The following is a 20,735-nucleotide window of genomic DNA, read 5'->3' as shown; positions in this document are numbered from 1 at the left end:
CACACCGCCCCGATTCCTGTTTCTTCAGCTTCCCAGGTGCCCACACGAAGACTGTGCCAGAGCAGGCTGCTTGGCTTCCAAAGAGGCCTCGGCAGAACAGGTCTGGTGACCCTGGGGCTGACCTCCTGTCCCAGCACACCCTCCCTGTCCCAGCACTGTCACACACGGAGCAGGCAGCTGGATTCCACCATTAATGCTTCGGCCTCTGGCTAGGCGGCCACGCCAGCCCTGCAGCTGCTGCTCCTATGTTCCCCTAGTTCCTCCTACGGCAGGAAGTAATTTGGGCAGAAATGCCTCCCGGGTCCCCGCTGCACAGCCCCCTGCCCCACTAGGCAGAGCCCTGTGTCCCTCTTTCCCCGCCCCGGAGCCATTCTCTCCTCGGGCCTGGCCCCTTCTGAACTCCAGATGCCGGACCCCATTGACTCTCAGGCCTTCCCCGCCCCCTCTCCCACAGCCCCTTAAACTTACCCCACTCATGCCAGGCCAGAGGCCTCCTGCCCACCTTCCTGAGCTGGTGGACCTCAGGCCCCATAGGTCCTGCCCCCTGAACACTCTTTACATCCCCTGAGCATTAGTCTGAACCTTATGGCATGTCACTGGTCACTGCAGCTGCCCCCTGATTGGTCCCTGACCTTCAGTCTTGCTTGCCTCTGCCCACACTCCCCGCCTCCCACAGCCAGAGGAAGCTTTCTCTTTGGGGCTTGGACTCACGACCCGAGATCGACAGTCGCATGCTCTACCGACGGAGCCAGCCAGATGCCCCCAGAGGGAGCTTTCTAGAACTGTCTGGCAAGGGCCTTCCAAGCTCAAGTCCCTTCTTCCAGGGCTGTCAACTACTCTGACAGAAGGGCAGCTCATCCCAGCATTCAAGGCCCACCAATGTCACCTGCCTCATTTCTTGCATCTGATAACACCTGCCACACATGCTTTTACTCCCTACATCTGAGTTTAAAAATTATTCATCGGTACCCTGAAATTAAAATTGAACTGGATGTCCTATATCTTACTTGGCAACCCGAGTGTCAGTCCAAACATCCTAGACATCATGAGGTTTTAGTGTAATTTTTGGTGCAGCAACTGGGACATACTTAACTACTAAAAAAAAGTTCATTGTTTAACTAAAATTCAAATTTAACTGGGCACCCTATATTTTTATCTGCGAAATCTGGCAACCTAGAACTTACACAGATAACAGGGACCGGGGAGGGGGGCTGTCAAGGGGTCAGAGAGCCCCAACCTGGACCCAGAAACCCTGCCCACTATTCTGCCTGAAAGTCTCCTTCCCAAACGCCCACCCTCGTCCATGGAGCCCAGAGACTCCTCGGGAGGAGCTATTCCACTACTGGCCACTTCTCTCCTCTCCCTGGGCCTCAGCTGCCTCTTCTAGCAAATGAAACTAATGGTTTCTCCATCCTCTCAGTCTCTCCCAAGGATCAAACACCTCACTAGGGGAGGGGATTCCCAGCTGGCAGGGCGTGCCCAGAAGGCAAACAGGCTTGGGGGGAGTTTCTGTTCTTTGGCTCCTGGAAGGACCTTGAGGAATGATTAGGATGAAGGTCTTCCCCCAACCCAAAGCACCTTGTACACCAGTTAAACCACCTCAGTGATAATTGGTTCAGGCAAGCAGCATCCGCAAATGCCAATACCACTGGATCAAAATTTGTTGGGGATCAGGGCATTCACATAGCATCCAAGGAGAAGTTACCTTATTGTAGGTAGACCGGGCTGGGCAACAACAGGGAACAGTCCATCACCTGCCCTCTGATCCGAAGGACACCTGCCAGGTAAACTCCACGCTTAACCTGGGATTAAACCCTGAACCAGAAAAAAAAAATAATAACAGCCAGAAAGGACATTACAGGGGCATCTGGGGCAATGGAACGTGGACCCGGGACTAGGTAACAGTATTGTATCAATGTTAAAGTTCCTGAACTTGATCACTGAACAGTGGCATGTCAGAGAACAGCCTTGTTCTTAGGAGAAATGTGGTGAAGTATTCAGAGGTGAAGGTCACATATCTGCAATTCTCTATGGCTCAGCAAAAGCAAACATATAGGGAGGATGGGAGAGAGAGAGGTCAAATGGTAACAGCTGGGGAATCTGATAGTTCATTGTACTATTCTTGCAATTTCTCTGTCCATTGGGTATTTTTCCAAGCCTGAGGGCACACCCAGAAATAAAATATCAGAATTAGAAGTGGTCTTGGGGCTCCTGGGTGGCTCAGTCAGTTAAGCATCTGACTTTGGCTCAGGTCATGACATCTGACGGTTTGTGAGTTTCAGCCCCACGGCCGGGTCACTGCTGTCAGCACAGTCTCTCCACTGTCCCCAGTCCTCTTTTAAAACCAGCTGTTCACTCCCCCACAGGCCTAAATCTTCCCCACAGTCCCCCACATTCCAGTTCTCTCCACCCAGGCCCCCATACTGCCTCATCCCGACTTCACATCACACCACTGTGCCCCCAGCTCCGCTGTTCCAGTCCCTCTGGCTTTTGTGACCTTGTGTCTGTCCACCTTGTTCCTACCTCCAGGCTCTGCCCAGTTCCTTCTGCCTGGAAGGCCCAGTTCTCTGCCTGGCCAGAACCATGCTGCAGGAACACATCACCTGGCAGCCTGACCAAGTCAGATTATCAGGAGCTCACATCCGGGTCCAAGACCATTCCAGGAGGCTAGGGCCAGAGAGCCCCCCAGGGACCATCGTGGGCCTACACAGAGGAGATACTGTTAAATTCACTCATTCAACAAGTATTGAGCACCTACTGTATGCTAGGCTCTGTGCTAGGCTCCGGGCATGCAGGGGACTTCAGAGCAGAGTCCTGCCCCGAGGGAGTCCACAGTCCACTGGGATGCGGTGGGGCTGGGGGCAGAGCATCCCCGATACAACACACGGGATGACTTCAGCTCCAAGCGAAGTGCTACGAAGACACAGGGTCAGCCTGGGGGGGGGGGGGGGGGGCAGGGCAGGACTTGAGTAGGGAACAGCTGACCTGACAGCCTAACAGTAAGCCAGGGCTGGCCCTGGGGCAGCTGGGGATAGTGTCCCGGAGAGAGAGAACAGCACGTTCACAGGCCTGGAGGGGGCCCGAGCTAAACCGAGTCGGGAATATGGAGGCCTGTGAGGCCCAGCACCGCGCTCAGGGCCACCCTGCGAGGTTAGGCCAGGCGTGGCCTGGTGGTTTCCGGATTTTAAGTTCCGGATCCCATCGCGGGAGGGCGCCACCTTCCCCCTCTCTAGCGACGAGCGGAGGGGGGAGGGGGGGGATCCTGGGAAGGCCGACGTCCCACCCGAGGCCGCCCAGCGGGCCCGAACCCGGCCGAGCGCTAGCGGGGCGACCCCACCGCGGGCCACGTGCCGTGCGCGGGGTCCCCCCGCCGCCCCTTCCTCGCGGCGGCGTGAGGGGCGGGGCCGCCCGCTCGGCCCCGCCCCCCCTCCGGGGGTGACGCCGCCAGGGGGCGGGCCCTGGGCGCGGCGGCCCGACTGTCTCGGCGGCGGCGGAGCGAGCGAGGAGCGGCGTCACCATGGGGGCCCAGCTGAGCACGGTAGGCGGGGAGGGGGCGCGGAGGGCGCGGGGAGCGCGGGGGGCAGGGACGGGGCCGCGGGGTCGGGAGCACGGGGCCCCCCCATCCGCCCCGCGCGTGCCCGGTGGGCGCCGTGACTCACGCCCCGGCCCTCCATGGCCGGGACCCAGCCCTCCTCCCGAGGGGCGTGCGGGCGGCGGGCACCCGGCTGACGGGCACTGGGGCGCCCCGCCGCCGCCCGCATCCCTCCGGGTCCCGCCCCGTGGAGGGCGGAGCGGGCTGCGCGTGAGCCCTGCGAGCGAGGGTGGGAGAGAGGGTGTGGCTGGGAAAGTTGGCGTGTGCCCGAGTGTGCGAGTGTGCACGAGAGTGCGTGTGAGAATGCGAGTGCACGCGAGTCGGTGAGTGCACGTGTGTGGCCGAGTGTGAACATGGCACGGCGGGGTGTGCTGTGAACTGTGAGCGTGCACGAGAGTGCGCGAGCGCCCACGGGTGTGTGTGTGTGTGTGTGTGTGCAGATGTGTGGCTGAGTGTGAGCATACGGAGTGGGTGTGGTGTGAGGTGCGAGTACAGGAGAGTATGAGTGAGAGGGTGTGTGGCCGAGTGCACGTGTGTGAGAGTTTCTGCGAGCGCGTGAATGTGGGAGGGGGCGCGTGCGGGCGATGTGGCTGCATGGCAGGGTTCGTGGCTTCTCCGGGCACCGGTGACCACGCTGCACCCCTACCTGCTGCTGCGGGGCTGCAAGACTTGTGAGGCCCTCGCGAGGAGCCCGGTTTCACAGATGAAGAAACTCGACTCACACTTGGCCGCCTTCCCATGCTGGGGGTGGTGGTGCTGAACTTGTGGGGCTCCAAAGTCCACCATCATGCTGTCACTTTTGGGACTCCCGTGCCTCCCTCCCCCACCTCCCCTGCCCGCCTCCTCTCTGGGATTTCTCAAAATCCACAGTGGAGGGCCTGGGGACGGGTGCTCCAGCCTCCCTCCCGCCCCCCACCGCCGGACGTGCTCTGGTCCCAGGAGCTGGCTGGGCACGGGGAGCAGTGGCAGGGCCAGCATCAAGAGGATTAGGCCCAGAGCTACTTGCGTCCGCAGCCACCTCCACCCCAGGCGCCTGGGACCTGGACGGCGCCTGCCTCTTCCCTCTGGCTCTGTGAGGCTCCTGCTCAGGATGAGGCAAATGGTTCTCTTGGCCTCCGGGTATTTGTTCCTGCAGTTGTGGCCCAGCCCAGGACTCTGGGGGACATCCAGACCTAGGAGCAGCCTTGCCCAGGGCAAACCTGTGGGCATTACTGAGGGTTACGTCCTGACCCTCCTCCTGACCCTCCTCCTTCGTTACTCAACCCCGCCCCCCGGGCCCCCACCCCTGCTATTTTCCCACAGTGCTTCTCACTTTCTAGCTGGTGCTGGTTGGATTTGTCACTGTGCCCCCAGCATGTGGCCGTTCCGTACATTTTGCCAAGGCCCCCTTGCAACCCCCTTGTGAGTTAGGAGACTCACCAGCTCCACGGCCCCCTCTGTCCAAGAGGTGGGCAGGGATTGACCTGCTGGGGTCCCCACGTAGCCCAAAACGCCCACAGCCAGCTCCACAGGGTCTGCGGGAGGCCGGCTCAGGCTCTGGGCACCAGACTCTTATCTGGGGTGTACAGGCTCTGCAGGAGGCCTCCTCCTATACTCCAGGGGGCCCCAGCTCAGGGACTGGCACTTGGGGGAACATCGGGGGTTTGGCCTGCCAGCCGGGACCGTGGCTCCCCTGCCCCCGGCATATCCGTGAGTGCTCAGTGGGCCCCGATACGCCGCCACGACAGGTAGAGTCCCGGGCTCGCTCGCTGCCCCCGCAGCTCTGTGGCTCTTCCGTGGCCCTTGCCCCTAGCTCCAGGGGAGCGGGACTGTGTCTCCTCCACGGAAAGTGACTCTGCTGTCCACCTGCCCCTCCTCCTGGGTGCACTTCCCCCACGGTTCCGAGCCAGGAGCCCCCCGCTGCAGAACTTCCTCCACTCCCTCCCACTTCCTTCCACTTCCTGAGAAGGGGACCCAGAGGGAGGTGGACACTCAGATCCCAGCGGGGCGGCTGGCAGGCGGCAGGCAGGTAAGCCTCAGCACCGGGAGCCGGCCCCCTGGGAGGGCTAGGCCTGTGCTCAGACCCCACCTGGGTAGAGCGGGTGCCCGGGTCCCAGTAGGGAACTCCACGGAGTGGGGCAGCTGGGCAGGGTGCTGTGTGGGGGGCAGCAAGGCTGCCCATCCCCTCAGCAATGGTGGGTGAGCTGGGGCGCCCTGGAGACATCCTGGGACTCTGGCTGCCCCTTTCCCTCTCTCTTTCTGTGTCAGCAGAGGTGAGGAAAAGCAGGTGGTGGGTTCCCCGGTGGGCCGAGCACGGCCTGCGGGGCACCAGGTCAAGGCCTGGGGGGCAGCCGTCCCCTAGACCCCCCCGAGGGGCTGTGGTGACTGTGTGTGCGTGTGTGCGCGCATGTGTGCATACACATGTGTACGTGTGTGTGTCTGAGCAGCACGGCTGAGGAGGAGCTGGGGTGGGGCCTTGGCTTCCAGCATCCGCCTCCTGTTTACTCTGTCCACGACTTGCAGGGGTGGGGGTGGTACCGTCGACTAGGAGGGGCTGCAGAGTTCATTCTGCCCCCAGGTTGTAGGAACAGGGCATCCCTACCCCTTGTGAGTCTGGTAGAGCCTCCACCTTTAACCTTCCATTGCTCCCTTTCCCCGGACTGTGTCTGTCTTCCCCACTGGCTCGAGCTCCTCGGGGGCCGGGTGCCCTGGCTGGTGTTCCCTGAATCCCCCGTGAGTCCCGATAGGTATGCTCACTGGGGTTTATGGCCCGAAGGACTGACTGACAGCGAGGGTCTGCCCACAGCTGCCTCCCCAGGTAGGAGTTCGTACATATGCAGAGTCCACAGGCGCAGAGAGGCAGGGCGGTACGGTGACTCAGTGCGTGGACTCGGTCACGTGCCTGGGTTCACATCCTGGCCCTCGGGCCAGGTCTTTCACCCAGGCCTCTGTTTCCTCGCCCGAAATGGGGGTGGTATCAGCTCCCGTCTCCTAGGCTTGAGGATTATGTGAGATAATAGGAGCAAAGCAGCTGTACCTCGCTCTGCATAGCCCAGTTTTGGGGACCGGAGGCTGGAAGGAAGGCTGCTGCTGACATTTATCAGCTGCCCACACGGGCGGCTCCTTCCGGCCATGGCTCTGATCCTAGCATCCCTCCACGCGGTAGGCGTGCCTCACAGATGTGGAGCCGCCAGGAAGCCAGGATCGAGGCTAGGATCGTAGCCACCCCGGCCTGTGCTCTGTGGAGGACTGTGGATCTTCAAAGGGACAAGATGAGCTGGTGCCCCGCCCTCACCCGGGAGGCCTCTTGCCCTGACTCCTGAAACTTCCAGGCAAAATATAAAAGTCAGACAGAGACCTTGGGGGGGGGGGGGGGGGCAGGTGCTTGTTGCTGTCCCTCCACGAATTTATCCACACATGTTTATTGAGTGTCCCTGCTCTGAGCTCTGGGGATGCAATGGTGATGAGACCACAGATTCCCCCACCCCCCCACCCCTGCCCCTTCTGGGGCTTCTGATCTAGGATCTGCTGTTTCACGGCGGCTGTGACCACACGTAGGCTCTGGCCCAGCCGTTGGAGCCACGGCTGGCATCCCGGGTACGCGAGGCTGGTACTTGGAAGCTGGAAGGTCTGGGCTAGGGCTGCGGCCTCCACCCAGGGCCTCCCTGCGCCTCGGTTTCCTCATTTGTTAAATGAAGAATGCAGTTGGCCTATTTCCTACCGCTGTGGGTCAGTGAGGAAATACAGGGGAAGGTTCTCTGCGGATTGTACAATGAGCTGCAGGCCAAGCGGCTGTGTTGGGGGAAATCAAAACTCCAGGGAGCACCAAACACAACTCCAGTTGGCTCTCCCTGTCCTTCAAGTTCATCTCCAGGGCTCCCTACGATGCAAACCTAACTTCACTCCACTTTCTCCCTAACCAGTGTTCCCCATGGATATGGCGTCTCCGCTTGACATGGCAGGGCCCGTAGCAGAGGAATCTGCAGAATAGTCCTCAGTCCCAGGGGAGTTTAGAGAGGGGAGCAGGGGCTATGGGAGTCTGCTGAGGGCCTGATGAGCTAGGGAGGGGCCAGTCAGGGAAGATTTGACATTTAGACTGGGGTCTGAAGGATGAGTAGGAGTTTCCTGGCTGGATGAGGGAAGAGGAAGGGCATCTGGGGCAGAAAGAAGAGTGTGCAAAGGCCTGAGGAAAGGCTTTTGGCCAGTGTTATAGCCACATAGCGGGGGCCTCGAGTGGAGGCAGGCAGCGGGGAGCCATCGTGGGTGTTTGAGGAGGGGACGGGTGGCCTGTTGGTTTGGCAGTTGGGGCTTCATCACGAGAGGCAGGGTATGAGGCTGTGGGATTCGGGCCTTGGGCTCTGTGGCTGGGGCACAGAGAGGGCACCTGTGCTGGGAGGTGGCTCGGGAAGGGCTAGACGGGCCTGGGGTTGAGTCCTGGCCCCACCCTTGACTTGCTGTAGGACCACGTGCAAGTCACTTAACGTCCCTGAGAAACAGGGACAGTAGTATCACTTGTGAGTGTGGTCCTCCAAGGATCGGCTGTGGTGCACCCGGGGCAAGACACTGACCTTCTCTGGGCCTCAGTTTCCTTATCTGTAACCTGGTGATAATCACAGCACCTATAGCCAAGGTGAAAACGAGGATTATCTCAGGGAGCTCACGTCCCACTCCTGGAGCCGTGCCAGCTTGGGAATGTTTGCTGCGTCTGCTCTGTGCACGGCCCTCTCCGTCTTCCTGTCCTCCCCAGCCCTGGAGGAGACTGTCCTCTTGCACTTGAGGGGGGTGGGGCCTGGAGAGGCCACGATTCTCTCCTGAGGTCCTGAGCTGGGGCTTTAACGAGGGCCTTTAACGAGACCCCGGATGGGCAGAACGCTGAGCGGTGCCTGGGACGCGGTAGGTGCTGGTTAAATGTGCGGCCGCCAGAGACCCCTGCCGCGTGGTGGGTGGGGCTGGAGAGGGGAGCCTTGGCTGGCTCCCACAGCCCGTTCCTTCGGACCCATCAATCACAGACCAGGGGCTCTGTGGGGTGAGGCCTGGACCGCACTCAGCCTGGAGGCCCTGCCTGGGAGAGAGGCACCTTGTTCTAAGCCCGACAAAGCGCGCCTGTATCCACAGCCCACAGCCGCAACAGGGTAACTTGAAGCCGCCGGGCCGGTTTGGGGAGCAGGGGCCAGGCCTGGCGCGGGATCTTGGTGCTTCTGCCCTTCCTTCACTTGGGTATTCCGTGTCCCCAGTGGTAGAGGCCCACCGAGGGTGTCAAGAGAAGCTCCTGTGTGTGCGCCCACATCCCTCTGTGGCCTGGGTACCCTTATCTCATCCCCTATCTTGACTCCCCCAGGAGGTGGGCCGAGCGGTAGCTCTTACCTTCCTTCTACAGATGAGACACTGAGGCTCAGGTACTCGGCCAGAGCACCCTCCCTGGGTTGACACAAAGTGGGAATCGTGGCAAGGCTTCCAGGAAGCCAGGGAGCAGTAGGGTGGGCCTTGAGAGAGCAGGGTCCTCTCACCCAGCCCTGAGTAGGGCAAGGACCACCTCCAAGTCTATTCACTACCTCAGGAAGCCCACAAAGGAAGCAGAGAGGCCTCCGTGCCAGCAGAGAACTTGGCTCTGAGCTTCCTGGCAACCAAGGCAAAAAAGGGATCTAGTAGGACTATGATAAGAAGAACACATGGTCGTTTGGTGAGAGAACCGAAGTCAGGGAGGTGTACTGGTCAGGGGTGCCGAGCAAAACCTAAGGCAGCTTTCTGGAGAAGCAGTGTTTTGTGCTCCCAGCCTCACCGTTTGAACCACCATCGTGGCCTTCTCCCCACCCCAGCCCTAGTTTTATTTTGAAGTTATTTCAAACTTACAGTGAAGTTGCAAGAACGCACGGAGAATTCTTGTAAACTTTTTGCCCAGACGGCCCAACTGTAAACGTTTATTGTATTTGCTTTGTTAGGTGTGTGTGCATATTTTATTTTTTTTAATTATCTGAGAGTAAGTTACAGACACAGTGTCCCTAAGTACTTCAGTGGGTGCCTCCTAAGAGCAAGGATGTTCTGTTGCCTAATTACAGGGCAGTGACCAAATCAGGAAAGTAATGTTGATCCAATGCTCGTGTCTAATCTGTGGGCCTTAATTCCTATTTTGCCAATTGCCTCAGTATTGACGTTTATAACTATTTTATTTTTGGCCCAGGATTCAATCCAAAGCCACACGTCACATTCCGTTGTTCTGTCTCTCTGGCCTCTGTGTTGGTTCCCTAGGACTGTGTAAAAAATCACCACAAACTAGCGTAAAAGAAATGACTCCCTTACGATTCTGGAGGCCAGAAGTCTGAAATCAAGGTATTGGCATATCACCTGTCTGGCAATCTAGGGGAGGGTCCTTCTTGTCTCTTCTTGCTTCTGGTGGCTGTCGGTGACACTTGTCACGGAGTTTAGGGCCCACCAGGGTATTCCAAGATGATCTCATCTCAAGACCCTTAGTTGAGTTGCATCTACAAAGACCCTTCTTCCAGGTGAGGACACATTCCCAGGATCTGGATGGATTTATCTTTTGGGGGCCACCGTGCAACCCACAAGAGCTTTCTGTAATCTGGACCGGTTCTCCACTCTTTCTTTGTTTTTGTTTTTTTTTGTGTGTGTGCCATTGACATTTTTGAGGAGCCCTGGCCAGTTACTCTGGAGAATAGCCCTCACTGTTTCCTCATGGCTGTAGACAGATGAAATGATCCCGTTTCACAGATGGAGAAGCAGCTCGGAGAGGCTAAGTGATTTGCCCAGGGACAAAAAACAGCTAGAAAGTAGAGGTGGCCAGTTGTCTTTCTTTGCAAGGTTGTTCTCTCCACATGAACCTAAGCAGTGAGCCATCTGCCATGAGATTTGGGTGCTGTCTGTTTTTCAAAAATCGAAACCACCTCTTAGGGTCTTTGTGAGGTTGAGATGGGGGGGGGGGGCAGGGCGGTGGCAAGGAGGAGCCTCTCAGGGTCACACCGCACGGTGAGCATGGGCCGGTAGTTGAAGAGTGTGACTGGGGAAGCGGGTGGACTCAGGTTCCCCGCCCACCAGCTGTGTGAGTGTGGGCAAGTTGCTTCACCCCTCTGAGCTGAGTGCTCATCTGCAACCCTATGAGGGTTGTCCTGAGATGAACACCTGTGTGGGGCTCAGCATGGTGCTGAGCAGTAGACTCTCAGAGCTTCAGGGGACCTTGCAGGTCACCTGGTCCAGTTCAGAGAGGGGAAGGGACTTACCTAGGATCACACAGCCAACAAGGAGCAGAGCTTCCCAGTGTCCAGTTCGGTGCCCCAGCTGTCCCCCACACCTGAAGGCGGAATCCTGGGGCTCAGGGGTTTGTCTGTCTAAACAGAGCTAGCACTTGAGGTCACTTAATAGGACCAGGGAAACTGACTAAAGGAAGGGAAGGAGGGAGGGAGCACAGGCACACAGTGCTCAAGGTTAAGCATAATTACTTGTGACCTTTACTCTGAGCTTCCTAGCAGCCAAAGTGAAAAGGGATACATGCCCAGTTATGTAGCTTTCTTTGTCCTGGTTCGTCTGGGAAATGGAGCTTTTCCAGTGACTTAGGAATAACTGATAGGTTTCACGTGTCTTGTTTTTGTAACTTCTCCCAGCCGGCACCAGAGTAGGTGATGGGGTTCCCTGGATGAGGATGGTGGGGGAGAGGGTGCTCCTGGAAGAGGGGACAGCACGAGCAGAGAGAGGCCTGGAGGTGTGAAACAACTGGTGTGTTTGCGGGAAAGGCAGGTGGCAGGCCCCTCCCTGTGCCCACGCTGACCTCGTGGGTCTGTCACTGTCATTTCAGTTGGGCCACGTGGTCCTCTCCCCAGTCTGGTTCCTCTACAACCTGCTCATGAAGCTGTTCCATCGCTCCACCCCGGCCATCACCCTTGAGAGCCCGGACATCAAGTACCCACTGAGGCTCATCGACAAGGAGGTGAGTGCCAGTCACCATGGGGGCAGGGTATGGGCCCCCGGAGGCTCCTCTGTCTCCCTGCCTTCATCACAGTGTTTGTTGGCACCTGCTGTGTGCCCAGGGCATGCCCCCCTCCCCCCCCCTCCCCCCCGCCGAAGTAGGTCCTATTGTCTGCCCATTTCACAGATGGGAAAATTGAAGTGATGTCCCTTTCTTTTAAATGTTATTTTTTTTAATGTTTATTCATTTTTTTTTTTTTTTAATTTTTTTTTTTTCAACATTTATTTATTTTTGGGACAGAGAGAGACAGAGCATGAACGGGGGAGGGGCAGAGAGAGAGGGAGACACAGAATCGGAAACAGGCTCCAGGCTCTGAGCCATCAGCCCAGAGCCCGACGCGGGGCTCGAACTCAAGGACCGCGAGATCGTGACCTGGCTGAAGTCGGACGCTTAACCGACTGCGCCACCCAGGCGCCCCTAATGTTTATTCATTTTTGAAAGACAGAGAGACAGAGCACAAGCAGGGGTGGGGCAGAGAGAGAGGGGGACACAGAATCCGAAGCAGGCTCCAGGCTCCGAGCTGTCAGCACAGAGCCGGATGTGGGGCTCAAACCCACGAACCATGAGATCATGACCAGAGCTGAAGTTGGACACTTAACTGACTGAGCCACCCAGGTGCCCCGAAGTGATGTCCCTTTCTAAGGCTACTAGTAAGCGGCAAAGGGATTTGAACCTATGTCTCTGACCACAGAGCCTGTTCTCTGAACCACACTCTCTATCCCACAGAAGGTCAGAGCAAGAGGGACCCCTCAGGACTTTTGGGTCTAAGCACCCATTGAACAGATGGGAAAACAGAGGGCAAAAGAGGAGTAGGGGGGTATCGGAGGTCACACTGTGTGTTAGGGGAAGGACCAGGACTCAGGCCTGCCCCTTGCCTTGGTCCCACGTGCTTCCCGTCCCGGTGCCCCTTTCCTTAAAGCTAATGACTCCTCCTCACCCCCACGGCCATCGACTCGGGGCCTGGTGCTTCTTGGACTCAGATATCTTTTGCCTCTGTGCAGATTCCCTGCGTGACCTCATGATCCCTCTGTGTGGCTCCCCCTGCCTCTCTGGAGGGCTTGCTCCCGCCCTCCCTGTTGGACGCTTTTCCGTTCCAAACTTCTGATCATGATTTAAAACCACCCTCTCCCTCCCTTGCCCTGCCTCCCTTTAGTGGCTGCTCTTCTCTCCCTCATCAGAACCCCTCCCTTGTGCTATTTCTGGCCACCCGCAGCTGCCTCGGAAGGGGTGTGACAGGGAAAACTGAGTCATGGAGCAGAGAAAGTCACCTGCAAGGCCCTGAACCCTGGGCCCCGGCTCCACATCAGTCCCAAGTCCCTGAGGCGCAGAATTGGGGCTTCCTGAGCCGCTTTCGTACCAGGAGTTCATTGAAAAGTCAAAAACCAAAGAGGAAAAAAACCCGCCACTTCCCAGATGAGACCAGACTTACCCTTTCAATAAGTTTTGTAGACATTTTAACAAATTTTTTTTTTTTAACGTTTATTTATTTTTTTGAGACAGAGACAGAGCATGAACAGGGGAGGGTCAGAGAGAGGGAGACACAGAATCTGAAACAGGCTCCAGGCTCTGAGCTGTCAGCACAGAGCCCGACGGGGGGCTCGAACTCACGGACCGCGAGATCATGACCTGAGCCGAAGTCGGACGCTTAACCGACTGAGCCACCCAGGCGCCCCATCGTTTTAACAATTTTAATTCCAGAAGTAATGTATGATTTATATGTGTTCACTCTAAAAATCCTGTTTATAAAGTATGAATGCCCCATCCTTCCCATCCCCCCCACACCACCCCTGAGCAGAGGGTCCCATTCATGGGCCAGTGTGAGCCTTCTTCTGGGCATCACATTCGCGTATATATGATGTATGGAGTTTTAGGTGTGTACTTACTTTCTCTTTCTTTTAATAGCTTGATTAAAAAAATTTTTTTTATTATTTTCGAGAGAGAGAGAAAGCACGTGAGCGGGGAAGGGGCAGAGAGGATCTGAAGCGGGCTCTGTACTGAGAGTGGAGAGGCTGATGTGGGGCTCGAACCCACGAACTGTGAGACGGTGACCTGAGCCGAAGTTGGGCGCTCAACTGACAGAGCCGCCCAGGCGCACCCCTAGTTCATTGATGACTGTCTCGTATTTCCTCATAGGGACGTCACACAGTGGACCCCCCCAGTTCCCTTTGTCCGGGCCTGTGGCAAATGTCCTAGCCGTTAAATCTGCCCCCACGCCCGTTATAGCCTAGTGGTGGCTTTTTGGGGTCAGCAGGTGGGTCGACTTTGGGAAACTTTCGCCGAGCTCCCCCACAGGCACAGGGGGCCCCCACCGCCTGCCCGTCCTGGGCTCACTGACTTGCAAGGTCCCCTTGAACCTCTGGGGCTCTACTGCTCAGCTCATCATGGCCAGCAGCCGAATGCCGGCACCGTGCGGAGCTCTGCACCGATGTTCACGCGTGACTTTTGCCGTGCCTTGCTAGCGTTGGCCGGCACAATAATTATCGGTGTTTTCCCCTCGTTTCTGTTCTTCTTCCAAAAACTGGCATGTGGGTTTCTGACCTGGAGCCCCAGGACCAGGTGAGAATCCTGGGCTCCGTTCTCAGGAGGCCTGGGGCTCAGTTTGCATGGAGTGCAAGGTTTCCGGGGGATGCGGCTTCGGACCTGGGCTGCTGGGGCGGGGAGACCGCAGGCTGCCGAGCCCAGTGTCCTGAGAGGTGGCTGGGCTCTGGCTTCCTGAGATCAGACCCCCGGGCTCTGCTTGCACACTTCAGGGACGCTCAGAGTGATGCTCCGTGCCTTCGGAGAAGTCTGTTGTCCCCAGTGATGACACCGTGTCCACGAGTGCACGTTGCCACATCGCCTAGTCTCACGTGGGCATGAACGTGTGCCCGACAGCTGCCTGCCGTCCGGACGGCCCCTCCACACCCATGCTCCTGGCTGCACCGGGTGCAGGGGAGACCCCACAGAGGCCTTGTCTCGGCCCTGCCCCTAGTTTGCCAGCCCGGGGCCCGAGCTCTTCCTGCCACCCCAGGACACTGTCCAGGCTGATGGCAGGCTTGGGTCCTCTCTCTTGCCCCCACAATTTCCTGAGCCATCTGGCGGCCTTCCTTTGGGATCCGAGTTCATTCCTTACCCCGACCACCTTGCTGTGTGGCCCCGGTTGGGTCCCTGCCCTTCTCTGGGCCAGTGAGAGCAGAGGCACACCCAGCGTTGGCACACGTGTGTGCAGCTTGTGAGTCCACGTGAATCAGCATCGCTTCTCACACTGGGCGCTGGGAGCTCGGCGGTCGGGGGTCCCCCTGCCCCGGGGGCCGTCTAACAGCTCGGGCCTCTCTGCAGGTCATCAACCATGACACCCGGCGGTTCCGCTTTGCCCTGCCGTCGCCCCAGCACATCCTGGGCCTCCCCGTCGGTGAGCGCAGCCCTGACCCAGCCCGAGTGGAACCGGGTGCTGGGCCGCAGGGGTGGGAGCTTTGCCCTTGAACTAGGGAGAGTGGGGAAGGCTTCAAGGAGAAGGTGACAGCCATGGGGGCCTCCAGGGATGAGCGTCAGCCGGAGAGGGGAAGTCGCTGCTGTCCCCGGCAGCGGTACCAGCGTGAGCAAAGGTGTGGCTGCAGGAACTGGGACGTGGTGGGAATCCCCGTGGGGGCGGGAAGGGGGTCGTGGAGCCGAAGCCAGGCCAGGTTTCAGTACGGGGTGGGGCAAAGGGCGGTGAGTTGACTGGCCTCAGTGGACCCTGCAGAGGCAGTTGGCGGCCCCTCCAGAACTCCCGGAATCACCCCTCCTCGTCCTGCAGGCCAGCACATCTACCTCTCGGCTCGAATCGATGGAAACCTGGTCATCCGGCCCTACACTCCCGTCTCCAGCGATGACGACAAGGGTTTTGTGGACCTGGTCATCAAGGTGAGGTCTCAGGGCCATGACCGCGTGGGGGCAGGGGTGACCTGGTCTCTGAAGGCCCAGTGCCCCCTTGCACCTGGTTTCTGAATGATTGGCAAACTCTGGCTCCCCGGCAAAAGCCAATATGGAGGTCTTGGCAGAGGGCAGGCGCTGGGGCTCAGGATGAGTGTCTTCAGCTCAGGACAGATCGTCTGCAGAAGAGAAACCAGGAAGGTCGAGCAGCTCGTGCAGGGCTCACCTTCCCGCTCTTGGACGGGCAAAGCCTGGGGCGCTGGGTCCCTGGTGGTGGCCCCGGGGTGCTCGCTTCACTGCACTTGGTCACGCGGTCTCTGTGACCAGCAGGTCCTTTCCTGAGCACACTTTCCTGAGGAAACGGCCCACGGGCCCCTCAGGAGCAGTGTGAGGAGCTGGGGGCTGTTGTCTGGAGCCCTGGGATCCATCGTGGGTCAGGGCTGAGCACACACTGTGGAGACGCAGCCTTCAGAACCAGAGAGGCACAGAATAACCAGCAAGGATCTTAAAAATCATCGTATTGAGTGCAAAAAGCAATGCCAACCACAGCACAGTACACTTTTGTGAAAGTTAGCAGCACAGGCTTTCCAGAATGATCCATGTTCTTGGATTACACGTCCAACTACTGTGAACCAGCCCAGGCCTGGATGTGGGCTGTCGGAGGCCCTCCCAGTATGGGCCCCAACCCCCATGGCCGCCCTGGCTCAGCGTTCCTGTGGACCAGGCTTACTGTCCTACCTCCGCTGCGTGGGTCCCCTCACTAGGCGCTTCATGGTGGAGGGACCGGCAGAGACCCCCTCTGGGCCAGAGCTGAGGCCCAGGGGCTGTGAGGGCAGGAAGGGAGCAGGGTCTGTCAGTCCAGGCTGTGGCCTGGGTCCCTCCTTAGCTCGGGGTCATTTTGATCGTGCTGGGTGCCCAGGCCTAGCCTCGGGAGCCTGTCTTTGCCTGGAGAGCGGACCCCCTTGCTCCAGGGGACAAACATGTGAGACTGGGCACCTGGAATGGCACCAGTGCTGAGGCAGGTGGGGTGATGGGCGCTGCTCCCCTGGGCAGGCAACAGGGGGGTGAGATGTGGGGGCCGAGGACGCGTTGCCCAGACAGGAAGGAAAAGGACCTTCCCGGTGCAAAGGCCCTGAAGTCAGAAGGAGGCTTTTAGACTGACGCAAAGGGCGGGGGCTTCAGAGGACAAGAAGGGGGAGGTTGGGGGGCAGGCAGGGCCTTGGGGGCTGGTAAGGTTTGGGCCTTTATCCAGAAGGAGAGGGAAGGTGGTCTGGTTCGGACCTCTGTTCTTGTTGGAATCACTCTAGCCGGATGTGGAGAAGGTGTCGGTGGGGGGGATCCAAGTAGAGGATGGGAGACTCAGGAAGACCAGACCCTCCTGCCTCAGAGACCTTGCTCCCTGCTCCCCGTTGGCCAGAGTCCTGGCCCACATGCCTCTCCCTGTCCCTGCACCGTCCCCAGCCGCCCCCTCCCTGCCCATCACTCCTGCTTGCCCCTCGAGGCCCAGCACCCTCAGCCCTGGCCAGGGCGAGCTGCTCACCCTCGGTCTCCCCGTGTCTTTCTTGTAGCCCTTCCCTTCTTCCAGAGGGGAAGTCCCAAAGGGCACGGCGGGGTGGGGGGTGGCGGTGGGGAATTGTTCCAGGAGCGCTGTCTCTATGACAGCACAGAATGGAAAGAACTGAGGATACACAGGAGGGGTGGGGCCCAGCCCATCTCCCCAGAGGCTTTTCTGCGCTGACCGCATGGGAATCTCCTGCAGGGAGGGGGCACGGAGACAGTTCTCCGCAGAACGTTGATGCAGCAGGCCCTCGGGTTGGTCGCCTTGTGCAGCAGGCCGAGGCTCTGTGTTCTCGGGGGATGTTGGGGAAGGGGGGACTCCGGGGGGGGGGGGGCTGGCACGCAGACGGCTGGCCGGGACACTGCGTGAGAAAGCCACACACAGGCTGCAGAAGAAACCCAGAAGAGGTTCCTCTCGTCCCTCTGTGGCCCAGAGCTTACCCTGGTGACCCTGCGGACTGTGGGAATGTCTTGCAGGTTTACTTCAAAGACACCCATCCCAAGTTTCCTGCCGGGGGCAAGATGTCCCAGTACCTGGAAAGCATGAAGATTGGGGACACCATTGAGTTCCGGGGCCCGAACGGGCTGCTGGTCTACCAGGGCAAAGGTGATTTGGGTTGGAATCCCGGGGCCCCGCGGGCGCGGTGAAGGTTGGGTGCAGGGCCCCGATTCTGCCGCTGTCTGGGTGGGTGACTCTTATTGGGCAGGCCGTCTCCTCTCTGGGGCCTCGGTTTATTCGGCCATAGAGGAGGGAGATTGGCCAGCACAGGGCCTGCACACGGGCTGCCCTCGGAGGCCAGATGTGGCTCCCAGACCAGCTTGGCTTGTCTGAAAACAAGTGAAAGCTTCGAGCTGGAGCACGTCCCGCTCCGCAGCCCCCCCCCGCTGCCCCCCAGTACAGTCTGCGGTGGGAGTGAGGGGCTCACCCCTGCACTCCCCTTGGCCTGTAGCTCCGCCTTCCCATCGTCTCCCTGCCCCCAGCTGGCTGCCCACACCTCAGGCCCCCGAAGCGGGAGCGGGTTCCCCAGCCCGTCCAGCCCCAAGTACCGCCTGCTTGAGAGCTGGGGTCTCCCCGTCTCCTTCTACCTTCTCCTCTCCCCAGGAAAGTTTGCCATCCGTCCAGACAAGAAATCCAACCCCGTCATCAAGACGGCGAAGTCTGTCGGCATGATTGCAGGAGGCACCGGTATGTGGACCCAGAGCCCTTCGCTGAGCCCCCAGCAGGCAGATGTCACGGGTCAGGGTCAGGGCACAGATAGAAGCAGTCGTGAGCTCCCCAAGGTCAGGAGCCCGGGCCTGGTTGTCCTGGCACCTCCCCTCCACCCCACCCCGTGCCTGTCTGGCGCTGCTGGGCCTGTGTGTCCACACACAGCTGGTACTCACAGCGCGGGGGGGGCTGCTGTCTTGCAGGCATCACTCCGATGCTACAGGTGATCCGCGCCATCATGAAAGACCCAGATGACCACACCGTGTGCCACCTGCTCTTTGCCAACCAGGTCAGTGAGTGTTCCCGACACAGATACGCGGGCCCGGCTCCCCCAGAGGGGGCGCAGGCCCCTGTGGGGCACCCATCGGGGGGTCTGCACGGCTCTGTGGCTGAAACGTGAGGGTCCTCTGAGCGTCCTGTGCATGGGTAGCTTTCGCTGTAGCTGGTGGGCGTCAGGCTTTACAGTCCAGAGCCCAGGGTCTGACCTGAGTGGGGCTGCTCCGTGCGGGGGGGAGGGCGGAGGGGGTGATGCTCCTGGAGCACCCCCCACCCTGGGGTTTGCTCCCTGGCTGCTTCCTCTGAATCTTAGAGCTCACTCCACAAACAGTGAGGAATCCGGCAGTGACGGGGAAGAACACTGGGTTGGGTGGGGGCTGGCCTGGAGCCAGAGGGGCCGAGAGCACACGTGCATGCCGTCCCTGAGCTGGGGGTGTTGGGGCGGGGTTTGGACCCCATCTCTCTGGCTCCTGAGTGCGTGTCCCCCTGCCCAGGCCTGCCGTGTGGCCTTGGGCAAGCCACTTGCCGTCTCTGGGCTCTGCTCCTTCATTGTGGAATGAACTGATGAAGCCAGGTCATCCCAAGGGTCTTTCTAGATTCACTGTTTTATGACTGAATGTGTGGGTTTTGCAGAGTGATACCCCTTTGGGGCAAAGCCAAGGTGAGACACCCATCCCCCAACAGTGGGGGGGCCATGCCCAGCCCCCTGCGGCTCTCGGATGTGGTTCAGGTCAGCTTGCCCCAGGGCCCATCTTTGAGGAACTGAGCTCAGAGGGGGAGGGGCCTGCCTGAGTCCTTGGACCCGCACAGCTGCAGGACACAGCTCTGAGGCCCACCGAGGGGGCTGCCAAGGGGCCCGGGGGTGGGTGGGAAGGGCCAGTGTTCTGAGGTGGTGGGGATGGGGTGAGGTGGGATGGGGGGACGCTGGTTCCACTTGGTGCTGCTGGGTTAGTCTCTGGAGGCCGTCAGTCCTCTGTCACCTGAACAGGACATCCTCACGCCTGTCGGCCCACTGGGCTGGGCGGTAGAATGATCTCCACTTTATAGCTCTGGGCTCAGAGACCCGGAGAGGTGCTGGACCTGCCAGTCGCACAGGAAGGAGCGCGACCAGGACTCGAGGCAGAGCGTAGTGTACGAGAGTAACTGTCTTTTAGGAAATACTGTCTTGTTTTACGTTTTTGCAAGCCTTTGTGATGTCTGGCTTCGTGGAAGCCGCTGAATCCCGTATCTGGTTTTGCGTTCCGTTGGGACAGTGTGGCAGGTCACAGAGCCTTCGGGAGTCCCAGTGGGCGCCGTGATGGAAGGAGAGTGAAACACGCGAACAAGGTGCTAGTGTTCTGGGAAGACAGAGGGTCCGTGCACAGCCAAGGAAGTTTGAAAAGAGAGAATAACAGGGTAGAATTGATCGTGCTACTAACACATCCATGATGGAAACAGTGGCTCCAAAGCCACACACGAGAACTGGGCTTACTGGGGCTTAAGCATTTCCAGGTGACACGATGGAAAATCCAGACTGTGCCGGAACATGCTAGAACACGTGGCTGTTTACATTTAAGTTAGCGAAGATTAACTAAGATGGAAAACACTCTCTCTCACGGGTTCCGTAGCCACGCGTGGCATGCGGTTACTGTATCGGGTAACACAGATCCGGAACATTCCCACATCCACCGTGGCAGAAAGTTCGGTTGAATAGCACTGGCCGAGGGACAGGGCCGAGTATACACGAGACTGTCCAGTTGGTGCAGATGGCGTCTCAAACCCGAGGGGAGAGGTGGAAGGGAGCGTTGGGTCAGCTGCTATGACTTTGGAAAGTGCTGAGTAGACCCTACTTGAACCTTAAAGTAAAATGAGATTTAGGTTAAAGATGTACGTGTAGAAAAGTGGTGCGTTAGAGGCGCTAGGTGAGCCTTTTTGTGAGTGTTGAATGAATGAATGGGGATGGGCCGTCTAAACAAAACACCAAAGGAGAGCCCATCTGGTTAAAAATGGAAAAAAAAAAAAAAACCCTATAAATGAGGTAGATAAACAGCTGGGGAAGAAACCCTTGCTGCAGCACCACTATAGAAAGAGTCTTTTCAAACTAAAAAGATAGAGCTAGGGATACAATGGCTCTCTTTTTGAAACGATAATAAATACAGGCACCTGGCTGGCTCAGTTGGAAGAGCGTGAGACTCGATCTCGGGGCCATGGGTTCAAGCCCCACACTGGGTGTAGAGATTGCTTAAAAGCCAACAAACAAACAAACGTGAGATCGACGC

The 20,735-nt window shown here is 58.7% G+C and overlaps 1 protein-coding gene and 1 long non-coding RNA gene across 2 annotated transcripts in view; one reads left to right on the top strand and one right to left on the bottom strand.

Annotated features, from left to right (window-relative positions):
- Positions 1 to 1,214: 1,214 nt before the first annotated feature.
- Positions 1,215 to 3,380, bottom strand: LOC123591167. The gene is made up of 3 exons (XR_006709138.1): positions 2,986 to 3,380; positions 2,524 to 2,703; positions 1,215 to 1,777 (listed from the first exon to the last, which is right to left on the bottom strand). It is a non-coding gene; the product is annotated as an uncharacterized LOC123591167 (long non-coding RNA).
- A 32-nt stretch (positions 3,381 to 3,412) lies between these two features.
- Positions 3,413 to 20,735, top strand: part of LOC123591165 (NADH-cytochrome b5 reductase 3) — a 27,775-nt gene continuing 10,452 nt past the window's right edge. The window contains exons 1-7 of the mRNA XM_045465005.1: positions 3,413 to 3,538; positions 11,376 to 11,507; positions 14,865 to 14,937; positions 15,322 to 15,428; positions 17,472 to 17,601; positions 18,097 to 18,180; positions 18,405 to 18,490. Coding sequence (XP_045320961.1) covers positions 3,518 to 3,538; positions 11,376 to 11,507; positions 14,865 to 14,937; positions 15,322 to 15,428; positions 17,472 to 17,601; positions 18,097 to 18,180; positions 18,405 to 18,490 — 633 coding nt within the window. The 5' untranslated portion in view covers positions 3,413 to 3,517. The remainder of the gene's footprint in view (positions 3,539 to 11,375; positions 11,508 to 14,864; positions 14,938 to 15,321; positions 15,429 to 17,471; positions 17,602 to 18,096; positions 18,181 to 18,404; positions 18,491 to 20,735) is intronic.

The sequence above is a fragment of the Leopardus geoffroyi genome, chromosome B4 (assembly GCF_018350155.1).
Source record: "Leopardus geoffroyi isolate Oge1 chromosome B4, O.geoffroyi_Oge1_pat1.0, whole genome shotgun sequence".
In the NCBI taxonomy this organism is placed as follows: domain Eukaryota; kingdom Metazoa; phylum Chordata; class Mammalia; order Carnivora; family Felidae; genus Leopardus; species Leopardus geoffroyi.
This window is presented reverse-complemented; position numbering and strand designations above follow the sequence as displayed.